Consider the following 14078-nt stretch of genomic DNA (forward strand, 5'->3'; position numbering starts at 1 on the left):
TGAGTTGAATACAGTTATCATGTGTCCATTTGTATATTAATTCATAGGTATAGATTCCAGTTCTGTGATATTCTCTATGATACATTCAACATGCACAGAGGAAACAAACCCTATAATTGAGTGAAAGAATGAAAAAATGAATGAATACCACCACATTCTAAAAGTGAGATTTTTCACGTTGTGTGTATTTATGACAGAAAAAATTGCTAATGATCACGGCAAATTTCTACACCATATATTTGTCTTTTAGAAAAATGGGACTGTCTCTGGACCAACTGGGTCTAACACTATTCTTAAGACTGAAAAATAGTAGCAGTTGCCCCCAGAATATTCTCCTTTGGGAAAACAGCCAGCTTGCGCTGTTTACTTTGAAGTTCACACCACACAGCTTATCCTGCTACTTTCAGACCAGATTACTCGTGCTATTCCAGGTGTTAAAATCATATAGACATTTAGCAAAAATGAAGACATAAGGAATGGGAGAAATAGTCCTACAGGAGAACGTTATTAAAAATCTTAACATAGCCTTTTTAACTCCAAGTAAAATCCGGTATTTTGGTAAAGACCTCTAAAGCCTTAAAGAGTGTTACTTGGCTTAGAAATAGATTATGTTGTTCACAGAAACTATAGAGGTCTCAGGAGTTTTTCACTGTCCTCAGTGAACATTAAAAGATACCACTCTGTTTTACACATAAACTCCCAATATTCCACTGGAAAAAAAAAACCTTTCTTAATTCCAATTGCACTTATTGTCAACAACTTAATATATAACACTCTAAGTACTTCAAATGTCTAACCGGACTATAAAATTGTTAAGAGCACTGTTATGTCTTGAGTTATAGCTTCTAAACCTCCTATTTCTTTGAGCACGATACTACAATAGACAGCGTAGGTTCTAAACAAGTACCTGTTGATTTGCTGTTATTTAAAGGGGTTATCTTCTCCTTTAGGGATATAAAATACAAATCAACAAGCTAATGGGAAAAGTATAAAGAAATGACAAAAGAGGCCAGGAAGAACAAAAAAGAAAGGGAAGTGTGGGAAGTTGAATAGATGAAGAAAGTTGTTAATCAACATTTTAAGGGCAGGGGGAGAGTGTAGATCAGTGGCAGAGCGCAAGCTTAGCATGCACAAGGTCCTGGGTTTGATCCCCAGTACCTCCATTAAAAAAATAGGAAAACATTGTAAGGAGGAAAAAAAATGAATTAATGAGGGATAAAGGGAAGGCACCCCGCTCATCAAGCAAGAATGCCCTAGCTGTGTCATTATTCGAGTCGGAGTATAAAATACAGCTATTTGACTTAATGTTTAATGGATACTATAGTTCTTCTCTAATTTCATCTAATTCACATGTGGTGAACAAATAATCACTAAGTTCTGGTATAGATAAAAAAATTTTGATATCCTATGATGTTATAGTACATAAATTGTTTTAAGACATTCTATTCAGCAACCCATTCAGGACATTTTACTCACAAGCCAAGTAAAGGAGAGGGAGCAGTTATGCAAACTTCCCAGGAAGAATTTGATACTAGGTTTGTTCGATCTTGGATATTCTTTTTTGGCCTTTCTGTAAGTTATTCCTGTTTGGGGGTTTGGAAAAGCATGAAAAATGGAATTCTCTGGGAGTTAGCCAGATACACTGCACTCAAGTAAGCTTCCCTTTTTAAATCATTTTCTCAGGTCAGGTACCCACTGACCATTCTCCTATTAAAGTTCTTATCACTCTGTACTATTGCTGCCAAAGTGTTTGAATATCTTCTCAACTAGACTATGAGGTCCCCTGGGAAGGAACTGTGCACAGCCTGAAATATGGTGAGAACTCGATATTTACTGAATCAATCAATGTTTTCCAGCTAAAAACTGCAGAATAACACCTAGTGATAAGTAGAGCCTCATCAACTTAGTAAAAGAATGAAAAAGACAAAATCTAATACTTTAATGTGTAAGTTTAAGTATCATAAGACAAAACCTTTCCCAAACAATGCCTGTGTAGTAGTCCATTTTTAAATATAACAACTGGAACATTTCATTACCTAAATTTCTCCAAAAAATCTACAGAGGAATTTCAAAATGTCCTAAGATCTAAACCTTATTGTTGTTGTTGTTTGTTTTTAAATCTGTTTTCATTTAAGAGGACAAAAGCATCTGAAACCACTAAGTTCTCTTTCTTACATTCCTATCACTTAAAAACAGCTGAACTGATTTTTTTCCTTTTCTACAAAAAATTCACTGGCTAGTAATAAAATTCTGAAAATAGATACTCATGATGGAAAACTGACTCAAACTAAATCATAGCAAAGTTACAATAAAAATATGTTTAGGTTTCAGTTACTTAATTTGGCTCACAGTTTAGAATGTTTTTTTAAAAATTACACATATTACAGTTTTACTCACTTCAAAGCCTCCTCAAATTTATGGATTTTCTTTTGAGCATCTTCTCTGTCTTTATCAAGTTCGCTCTGCAAATCATGAACCTGACATGACAAAAACAAAATTTACTGGAAGACGAGTCAAGTTTACTCAGAGGAGAAATACAATGAAACAGTAATCTTAAATCCACTTTTAATATAAAACTGGATTTAGATTTTTCAAGACAGAGACTTGGTTAAACATAATCATTTTCACAGAATTATTTCAATACTATTCTTTCAATAGTAATTTTCTGGTCTAAGACTGAATGTACCTGAATGTGGATTCCCTGTAAAATAAATTGATATGTAAGAAGTTCAAAAAGTGAGGAATCACTTTTGAATTTTTTTTAGCATTATATATTAGCCAAAGGAAAGTAACCTCACAAGATTCATGAGAATACGGTAGATGATGACACAGGTTATTATACTTCCACTTCTGGGAATGAGCTGTATGACCATGTACTTAGTTTGGGAGGAAGCCCCCATCATGAGAATCTCATTCCCCAGTGTGGTGTCCTTTGAACAGGTGTGACGGCAGCAAGAGTAATGACTAAATGAAAATTTCTTTTCACAGAGAGCTCTTCACATGCAAATGCTGATAAACATACCGAACATGGACCCATTATATGGACCTAAAAATAGGAAAAGGAAATGCTGGTACAGGCGGAGGGAAGGGAAGAGTAAAACGGCAGCTGTGGTTCCACATGTGGGGCAAACGAGGGTGCAGCGCCCAGCGGGGAGGTAAGAAGTCTCAATTCACTTAGTGGGGTGGGGCTACACAGCTGCTGGCAACCCAGGTGAGGATGAAAGTGCAAGACATGAGAGAGGAATGAGAAGAACACATGCACACATGCACGCACACAATCACAAACCTTCTCACATACTGAATCAGTGGTACTCAAAAATACCTATATTTAGTTAACTATCGGAGACTTATTTAACTAAAAAATCCTACATTCTTTGGCCTTTTCCTATTACAATTCTTCTGTATTTTTCCCCCTCAGTGTTTTAGTAAAATAAATAAATAAATAAAATCAACTACTTGTAAAGTGAAAGTAGTGAGAGCAGAGGAGGTTTTCCATGAGAATCTCAGCAAGCTTCTACAGGCTGCTACGATGGCGATCACCAAGGTGAGAAAAAATGGAAACAAGAGAGGAGCATGTTGGGTGGTGTTACGGGTGGACGATTTGGAGAATTAAGACAGGAAACCCCTTCCCCCATATTTTAAATGCTAAAATTAAAATACCAAATAAATACCTACCTTATTAGGAAGAGAAAGTAACTAATTTGCCTTGCAAATTTTCTGCCACTACTGTCAGCCCTCCCTATGCACAGGTCAAATCCTCAAACTTAATCAAAATTGAAAATATTTGGGAAAAAAAAAAGTGCCAGGAAGTTTCCAAAGCAAAACTAGAATTTACTACACATAGCAACCACTTACAGAGCATTTACATCGTATTTACTACTATTTGCACAGCATTTACATTGTATTTGTTATATAAGTAATCTATCAGAGGATGTGCATAGGCTATATGCAAATACTATGCCATTTACAATGCATCCTCCAATTTTGGTATTGGGGTCCTGGAACCAATCCCCCATGGATACTGAGCACATTTATTTTATCTGACATTGAGTGGGGGAGTGTGTCATCCAAAATTTAACAGGTTCAAGATTGAAATTACTGCCTTATTTATCTCAGATCCCTAGTATGTATCACAGCATTTAGTAGGCATGCTAAATTGGAGTAAATACATTAATTAAGCACCAGAACCATTCCAACACTGATCTGGTCTCTTTAATGTACAGACTCAAAGAACTAAAGCCCTAAAATTAAATTCAGAGATGACCTAATTGAGAGATTTTGGAAACATGTGTTTACATGTCAGTAAAATCCTCTCTTGAAATAAAAGCTTATGTGAAAATCCAAACCCCTTAAATAAAAACACAAAGAAAAGCATATCTATTTGAGTGGAAGGTAGGGGAAGGACAACTGTGAAGAAAGTTAACCAGAGAAACCAGCATTAACACAGTTAAATATTTATCTAAACTGCTCTTTTGAATGGTGACATTTATACAAATTTACCTATCCTTTTGCTTTAATCTTTCTCTGTTAATCAATTTTAAATCTCTTGTAAGTATCACACAGATTTGGCTTTTGACTGAAATTTAGGATTTTACTGGATTTATTGCCATCACCAAAATATTCTTATGTACGCAATTTGTCTTTATACTTCTTGATTTCTGTTCCTTTTTACATGGCTTTTTTAAAATTCCAAATTCCTCTATATTCTGACAGATTGACAGATAAAGACAGTTTTTAATTTCACCAGTGATACTATACAGATTTCACAATTATTTTAACTTACATTTCTCTAATATTCAGCAAGTGAAAAATTAACTTATGAGTCCTTCATTTTACATAATAGCTTAGCATGTGTTCACTTCTTTGTAGGAGAAGTAATCCACATTAGTTTTCTATCAAGTGATCTGGGAATGTTGTTCCAGACAGCTGTTCTAACTTTTTTTTAATTTTACATCCTTTCTCTCAAGAATTTTTTCTGACAATTGCATTGTTTTATGTCATATACACAATAAGTATTTAAATTCATCTCCCTTTTAGTTAATTTTGGCATTTGCCACTACTCCTTTTTTATTCTTGAGTATGTTTTGTTGTAGTGTTTTGGTTTGATTTTTTTTCTTAGCCTTAGGTTGATTAAAGCACCTCATCCAGTAATTTTATTTTCAAAAAGAATACCTGAGTGATATATCTCTGAGGCTTCACATATCCCAGAACGCCATGCTGCTGCCTTCACACAAGAAGGACAGTGGTGTGTGTGTAAGATTACTGAGTCACAGCATTCTGGTCTATTACTTTATGACATTTAAATTTGTACCAAGAAGACTAAAGTCAACTGACTTTGGCTCTCCTCTCCCCCTGGCCTAGACCCTTATGAAACCAGTCCCTTGGTACTGCAGTTCCAATGGGTTTTAATCTTGTTATTGATTTTTATCTGACACAAGGTGAAGCTTCTAAATTTGCATACACAGACCTTCAGAGAAGCTTCCTCATATCTTTCATTTTGTGTTCATTTATTCTGAGCCCCCCTTCAGGAATATCGATTGTTGTATACTAGTTTTCTATTTTCCGCCTTAATATCTATCTCTTTTCTCAAAAAAAAATGTTTTCTTCACCTTTTTCCTTTTAGTCTAAAAGATAAAGGTTTGTCCTCCATATCACTGATTTAATTCTTTCCAACATCTGCTCTACCCGGGTCTAAGCAGCCCCATGTGGGTTTTAAATCTGCTGCTGTGTTTGTTTTAGGATCCTTACAGACCGTCCTGTGACAGTTACCTCCATTTCACCTCATCCTTTTCTTTCCTCATGACACCTGTTTCTCCCTCATAGACATCATGTCTCCTGGTTCTCCACTGATGAATGTCTCCATGTTTTCTTATGGAGTAGTATGTTTCCAGAAGAAACTCCTTTCTTGGAGTCTCCTGTATAATGCTCTCATCCCTTTGCTCTACAGTATTTTTCAGAGACCCTATTTTGGTTTCTTTCACCTACTCATTCTTAAACAGAGTATGATCTGTTCAGATTTGGTGCCTGACAAAAAAATACAGGGGGCACAGCCTCATTTCGGTTACATGTCTGCTGGTGTGGCCGTCTCCTCAGAGTTGCAGTTAAAACCCGGTTCCCAGGAGATCCCTGGAGGGCTGGGGATTCCTACTGAGAAGGAGGCTTGCTCTCTCCCCACAGACTACTTCTCTGGTTCTCCAAAACTACACGAAATATGGAAAACTAACCAGAAGCCACTGTCAAGAGTTACTGACGAGTCAACGATACCTTACATCTTGGCCTCCACAGTGCTGTGCTACCAAGGGTTTCCCCTCTACTTCCTGCTCAGTTTTTTCCTGGCACTCAGACCTCTATGAATGATAGCATAATTGAGATTTACCCCCTCAAGTGAAAAATGCCCCCCAAAATTAACCAATTTTGAGAAAAATCTATCTAACATGACATGGTGATTACAAGAGTGAGCTCTGGAGACAGACTGTGTGGGGTTCTGCCCCTCCTCCCTCACAAGTTACCTAACACTCTGTCTCGGTCACCTCTTTTCAAAAGTGAGGATGATAAAGTGAATATATTTTTTAAGAATCATGATGAGTTACTAAGTTACTCCAGGTAAAGCTCTTACAACAATACTAGGAACATAATAAATGCTCAGCAGTGTTAACAATTATTATCATTACCTTCTCAGATTGAATATTCTATACACAAACATTTTCTTGAAAATTCAAAGTCATTATAAACACACAAAATCACATTATAGTGTGCCACAATACAGTAATTCCCTTAGATGGGCTGTGTGCCTTTTCATAAAATGTGCCCTGAGTTGCTAAGAATTTTGAGTTCCTGTAAGCACTTTTTACCACTCGCTATTCAGTCTTAACCTCTGTCAAGTTTTAGCTGCCTCTTCCTGATGTGGCTTGTGCTAATCCAAGCACCTTGATCTAATTTATTGCTTCTAAAGCAGGAATGGGACTATCTGGGTGGGGGAATGAGAGCCTTCCCTCTGCGTTAAACATGCATGTGTCAACGCACAGACTTCTGAGCTTGGGCGGGGGGGGGGGGTCCTTAAAGCTCGAAGCTGTTTCTCATTTACTTTTATATCCCCAGCACTCAGCACAACACTTGGCCTATACTAGAATAGTCAATAAACGCTCCTCTGGGTTTGTCTGTTTGTTCTTAATTGAATATATCTGTATTAAATGCTTAAGGGTCTTTTTGGATTATATTTTTAGTTTTTACCAATATTCCAGATAGTTGTGGGTGATAGAGACAATGCTATTGTCAACTTCTCCTTTTTAATGTACCAATGGCAGCAGGGAATAAGACTTAAATTGATTTGCTTGTAATTCTTACCCTATTATATATTGTTACTATCAAAAATGAATTTTAAGATTTTAAATAATAAATTTAAACAATGAAAACACAAACCAGACAGTCAAAGATACAGCATATATTCTCAAACATGGGAATTTGCTGTAAATGACTGATTTAAGTAGCCGTATGCACATTTACTGAATATTTACTAAATGTAGATTTCACTCCCTTGCACCATAAGAATTTAAGTTGTTAAGAAAGGAATGCTTGTGTAAATAAGAAGGAGATCTGCTGCTATATGTAAGGAAACAGACAGACTGCGGCAAGCATCATAGCATATAAAAGAACAGGGATCTGCTGCGGACCCACATGTCGACTAGGGGACTGCCCCACCATGTCTCCTTTTCTCACTGCGAAAAATACCTGGCACTGGGCAGCATGCTTTCTAAAAATCATTTCACTGCACAATTTCATCTTTTAAAACTTCACTCAAGGCACATGTCCTCTTAAAGAAAATCAGTTGGAAAACACTGCACAATATATGCAGAACTGTGGAAATTTTAAACTATTTTAACCTAATTAAAGGAATTATATATGCATGCCAAACACCGGGGTAGCTATCTTTAATGGTTTTGAACTCCATCAGACTTTATATCTCATTTGTAACACAGTTCCATCAGAATTATTTTAAGTAGATACTTCAATTCTAGCACACTTGAGGATATGCAAGCTTAACATCTGCCTCATGAACTTCTTTAGGTAAACAGCACTATCTTTTAACTCTCTGGTGCCTGTTTGGAAAACAAGCAATAGGTTATTTGTAGGAGGCAGGTGTTTCCTTGCTAGTAAAATCATTTAGCCTAACCATTTCCTGATTTAACAGATTAGGACACTTCATCAAACAATGACATTTAGTTTTACTACTTATTATTTGTTTGATGTTCAAAGATCTTAAGAGCAGGCAATGGCCACCAGAGATCAATAAAGACCATTAGATAATGTGTGTGTGCTTAAATTAAGGACAGCATCTGACGCTGTTTTTCTGACCTCAAAGACGAGTTAGAATCTCTCATGCTGCTTTCTTGTTGGCATGAGGAAATAATGTCATTCAGGTGGCATTTCCTCCTCCTGAACAGATTTCACAACTCAGTTTTATACCAAAAGTTATTGAATGTGCACACCTGTAACACTGTCTACAAACAAAAGCCCTATCCATCCCATTTGGCTATCCGGTTACACAGTCCAGGGCTAGGTAAGATTTATGTCAGCTCCCTAAGCAGTCAAAAAGGATATTCCCTGAGGGGGGTACAAGACATCAGATCTTTAAGGACTGAGATCACAGCAGGTTTAATAAAGAAAGAAGAACAGATGTCAATTTAAAAAGGGGAGATTATGGAATTAATTGTAAAACAAAAAGTGACATGCTGAGGAACATTTTCTTCCGATATAAATAATGTCAGAACTTACGCAGTATGAACAAATGTGCTTATTTCTCTTTTACAGATTGCTGTTATTTTAAACACGTCTTGTTTACATTGAAAAAAATTAACACACTTTAACTAGTTACATTATTAAAAAGTGAGGCCACTTGGTAGCTCATGGAAAGGGAAAAACTGTAGTATGACACCTAATTAAAAGGATCAGGTCTGCTCCCTGAAGTGAAATAGAAGAGAAGGTGACTGGATAAGAATGAACTGAGCTTTAACAGTCTGTTCCTTGTGTGAACCTCGGGCAGAGGGGCTGAAACCTTAGTTTACTTCATGGCTAAATAGCCAAGACAAGACAGTGGGAGGAGAAATCTCTGTGTCTGACAGTCCACCGCAGGACTTAACTTGGGGGTAGGAATACAACCTTTTGAGTTAGTCAGTGTGTGCTTTTCCCCTTGGTACCAGGCCCTCTCTCTGTCTCACGGGTGCACAGAGACAACCTCCCAGGAAGAGGGCTGACCACAGAGTGTAACAGAGCAGGAGGCCAGGAAGGTGTTCCTTAGTGGACAGGAAGCCAGATATCTGCCCAAAGAATGAACAATGGACTGACAAGAACACCCAGAGGATGTGGATGCCTCATACAGTGGGGAGCAAGGCTTGTGGTAATACATGGTCTTCTTCTGGTAAGTCAAATATTTATGAAGTTGCACGGCTCAATAGTAGAAACCGACAAAAATACTTTATTTCAGTGAAAGCAGTTTTTCCCCCTCCTGCTCCGATACCATTTTGTAGGCATGAAATGCATTCAGTACCTTGCACTGAGCTGTACTAAAACTGCAGGGGAAAAAAACAATTAGCAATAAGAAAACTGAGAATCTTAAAGAGCACATATTTAGGTCCATGCACGTCAGTAGAAATACTCACTTTTCCAAAGGACAGAAGCATTCTTCTTCCTAGACATCAAGCTCCTGGAGGGCAGAATCTATGTCTAACTCATCCTCAACCCCTCTCCTCCCTCCCAGGCCCTAGCACAACACTTTGCCGAATGAAAGCACGTAATGAGTATCTGCTGTGACTATATGCATATTACCGAGTGTCTCAAGTATTGTGTGCTATATATAAAATCTGTCTCATTTTAATTTGTACGTATTTTAATTAGTTGAAGGGCCATCCTTTTTCTCATTTTCCATTTTGTGTGTATTTTACAAGAGGACTAATTTGGTGAATGTCAGAACTGTAAATAATTACAAAAGCAGCAACAAAAAGCTTTGCTATTTCAACTACAGTTACACAGCGAACAACAAATTCAAAACTGAAGCTTGGAAGTCACAAACCTATAGAATTCTGTACTTTATTGCCAAAGGGGTTAACAGTGTGTCAATAAACCCCCAGTTACTATCGCTAACAAAGATACCAGCATATGTTAGTAGGAATATTCACTGTTCTAAATGACAAGAAACAACTGTTAATTGATTTTTTTAAGTAGTAGACAATTCTTTCACTGTTTTATATTCTTTGGTTAAACATTTAGAGTTCCTATTATACATATGATACAATGGAAAAAAACACCCCCACCAATAAGATCATACTGTTAAACTGGCAGAAAGAAAATATAACTTCAAAGAGTTATTATGAGAAGTTCACATAATAATACTCTTCACTCATTAAATATAACATAGAAGAGGTGTTTTAATGTTGATATAATTAAGAATCAAACTGAAGAAGCTGTTTATAGACATGAAAAATAAAGAAGCAAAATCTGATTACTGGCTAGCTGAAATAAACTTAGAAATAAGGGCTGGAATTCATCAGCCCTCATTCATAATTGCCTCAGTTGCTATTTTAAATGTCTTATAGCTTCCCACCAAACATATTACCTTTTTTTCATAGGTGCGTTTTAAATGACTTTTCTCCATTTGAAACTTATTTTCTTCATCCTGTGAATAATAAACATTTATTTTTATTATACTCAAAATTGCCACTAGAGTCAATAAAATTAGAAATCTAACAAAATAAATCAGTCTCCTTGATAACAAACCTTATTTGAGTTTTGTATATTACTAAGAGAGCCCTACCTGTCAAAATCTTCTAAACTACAAATGGAAATATGAATAGCTTTATGTTGGAACACATAAAACCTTAGTTATCTCAAGATATTACTACTCTCAAAAGTAGCTACTTTACAACAGAAGAGAAACTTTCCACCCTTAGAAGCAGGAGATTACTTAAAAATGACCAAATAATTCAATATGGAAATAATAAATTTGAAGCTATATACCAGTGCTTGGTACTTTTTGACCATGAGATAAAAGGAAAGATCTAAAAAGTGTAAAAGAGAAAAGAGAGAGAAGGTATGAAGAATGGAAGAAAATAATTTAAAGAGAGGAAATTATTCTAAAATAGTAACATTTAAATAAGGTTTATTTTTAAGCTAATTTCAGAAAAGTAGATTATTCAAATAAAAGTACTGTTCCTTATACTGTATATCCCATTATATCTACTTTTGTTAAAATGAATAAATAAGATGAAAAACTATGCCATGCAATAAGATCAGAAATGGCTATTGCATTTCTGAGTTTTTTTAATTGACTTGTTTATACCCACACATCAAGAAAAGGAAAGGTGGGCTTTAGTCATCTCTGTCTGTAAAAATACAGGACTCACCATTAGTTGTTGCTTTCTTTGAAGTTCTGATTCCTGTAACTGCTGTTTTAATTGACAGATGTTCTGTTCTAATTCTTTAATCACACCAGATGCCTAGGAAGATTTTAAGAAAATAACAAAAAACAGAATATTGATTTCTGTACCATTCTACAAACTTCTGGTTAAATAAATTTACCTTTTTTCCCCCCAAAGTTTCAATCAGAATTAAAACTACCTACAAATCTGAATTTTAAAATGTTATTTTAAAACTTAAAAGATTAATCTTTTAAAGTACAAATGGAAATTAAATTCTCCATTATACTTCAAGTTAAGAAAGTATAATGTTAGTATAAAAATAACAGGTTTACAGAAAACTTAAATTTTAATTTTAAAACCACAGCCACTGCAACATTTAGTTCATGAAATATCAAGTAATTGACTACCCTAGAATTGTAGTTATAGGATTCCCTTTTTGGAAAGTTTCAATTAACTGACACAGAAGTGTGTCGGTACCCATGAGTGTCTGTGGGCTCATATATGTGTATGTGACGACAGGAAAACTAAAGCATAACCAAGATCTCAAAATAATGATTACAATGTATATAGCTACTCTAAAAAATATATTATTAACACAACTGGGCATTTCTCAGATTTTTATCTTTCCTCCTTTAAAAACGGTGCTTAAAAGGATTAATTCATAGCAAAATTCAGTTTATTAAATATTTGTATTATACTATATATTACACACTTAGCATCAAATAAAGCAAAGGAGAGACTAATTTAAATGCCTGATAGTTCGATTCTACATAGCTACCTATAGTTACATGCTGAGAAAAGAAAGTAACCACTTTTCATGGTTCTATCTACCAGCATCCATAATACCTTAGAAGCTGAAAGAGCATGTTCCTTTTTCAAAAGGTTTACATCAGCATCATATTTGGTTTGTAACAGTTTCATGTTTTGTTCATACTCGTTTACAAGATGATCTTTCTCTTTATGCAGTGTGTTGCGCCTAAAAGCAGTAAGAATAAAATATACTTCCAACATTTATAATCAATGTCTAAAATGGACTTTTTTGGTCAACCAAATCCAAATGCATTATCTTTCAATATATCAAATAAGTATCCACATTTTTATCAACTGTTTTTAAACAGTACACTTCTTACATTAAACAGTACTTAAAATTTTTAACAAATGGCATTTAGATTGCAAACCTCCCAAGGCTAAAGGCACAAAGCGTGATTATTTTAGCAGACCATTTATAGAGTTAATATCACACCTGAGAGATATCTGACTTGAGATATTACCTTGTCTTTACTTCTTGTAATTCACTACACGTTATCTGGTAACATCTCTCAAGTTCCAATTTTTCTTGCATTAACTTCTGCTTCTGTAAATTACTGTTCTCTGCTTCTCCAGTCAGCTGCTGGACACGAGACTCCAGTTCTTTGATCATCTGGTTCTAAAAGAATAGGTCATTATTAAGAAAGCCTCTGACTGACTTTATTAAGATTCATTAAGTAGCTGGAAGAAAAAACTATAACTGGTTAGAGATAAGAACATTAAAAAATATATTATAAACCATACTAATAAAAATTAGACCAATCTCTAAATTATTTTTTTAAAGGAATGCCTTCTACCATAAAACTAAAGCCATTGTGTTTATATACTTTTAGCCATTTACTCTTTCATTCATTCATTCATTCATTCATTCATTCAATGAGTATTTACTGATCCCTGGCACTATTTTATCTAGGGACACAGCAGTAAATAGAAGAGTCCCTAACCTCAAGAAGGTTCCATTCTCCTTATGCAACTTAATAAATTTATATCTTAGGTGAGTACTCAGCAGTTCTTTGATCCTCATTTGAAGTTTTGGAAACTTTTTTAAATTACAAAAGAAATTTAATAATGTGTTTAAAAAGGAAATCCATAACCCAAATATTTTAATACAGGGGTTATCATGTAAGTGATGCATGTAATATCACATATGTGTCCAGGAATATTTTATTACATAGCTGCAGTGTTTGCACACAATTTTTTCATTCATTTTTTTATTTACTTACCATTTTATCAAAAGTACTTCATACTGCCACAGTCTTCAAAATTATCACATAATTAACTCATTTCCTTATCTCTTGATATTTAAGTTCTTTTGAATTTTTCATCTTTATAGAACTAGGATAAAGATGTTTATGACTAGGTACTTTATCTAACATTAGGGTAAGCAAGCGTTAGCTAAAAGGATAATAAATTTTCATTTTCACAATTACACTTCCAGGAAGTGTTAGTAATTAGAAAAAGTTAAGATGATGTTCTAATCAATTAGTATCCTTTTATACTCATTTTAAGATAAATATTTAAAATAAAGTTTAAGCATTAAATAACAGTATAACCCCCAAATCTTTTTTCATTTCATCCTTTCTTCATTATAATACGAATTAGGCATATAGTTTAAATTTTGGTGCCATAACTTCCAAACGTGAGAAATGGAAATAATTATATCTTATGTAAAAACATGGTATATAGATTAACTTTTAAAAGCACATATAACTTGTAGCGCAGAGCCTGACACATTCAGATGCTCAGATTTCTTCTCTATATACCCTATTTATTTTGCCTCTTTATTAATGATGCTTCTGCTTTAGGAATTTCTTTCAGAAGATAGTTTCCATTTTCCAATAAATATTCGAAATGCTCCTT

General features: G+C 34.9%; 1 protein-coding gene across 1 annotated transcript in view; it reads right to left on the reverse strand.

Moving 5' to 3' along the window:
• The window catches only part of CEP112 (centrosomal protein 112), a 373877-nt gene that overhangs the window by 274634 nt on the left and 85165 nt on the right, over positions 1-14078 (reverse strand). The window contains exons 13-17 of the mRNA XM_031468925.2: positions 12683-12837; positions 12258-12387; positions 11397-11489; positions 10610-10669; positions 2398-2477 (exon numbers count right to left, since the gene is read on the reverse strand). Of these exons, the coding sequence (XP_031324785.1) occupies positions 2398-2477; positions 10610-10669; positions 11397-11489; positions 12258-12387; positions 12683-12837 (518 nt within the window). The remainder of the gene's footprint in view (positions 1-2397; positions 2478-10609; positions 10670-11396; positions 11490-12257; positions 12388-12682; positions 12838-14078) is intronic.

This window comes from Camelus dromedarius, chromosome 16, assembly GCF_036321535.1.
Source record: "Camelus dromedarius isolate mCamDro1 chromosome 16, mCamDro1.pat, whole genome shotgun sequence".
In the NCBI taxonomy this organism is placed as follows: Eukaryota; Metazoa; Chordata; class Mammalia; order Artiodactyla; family Camelidae; genus Camelus; species Camelus dromedarius.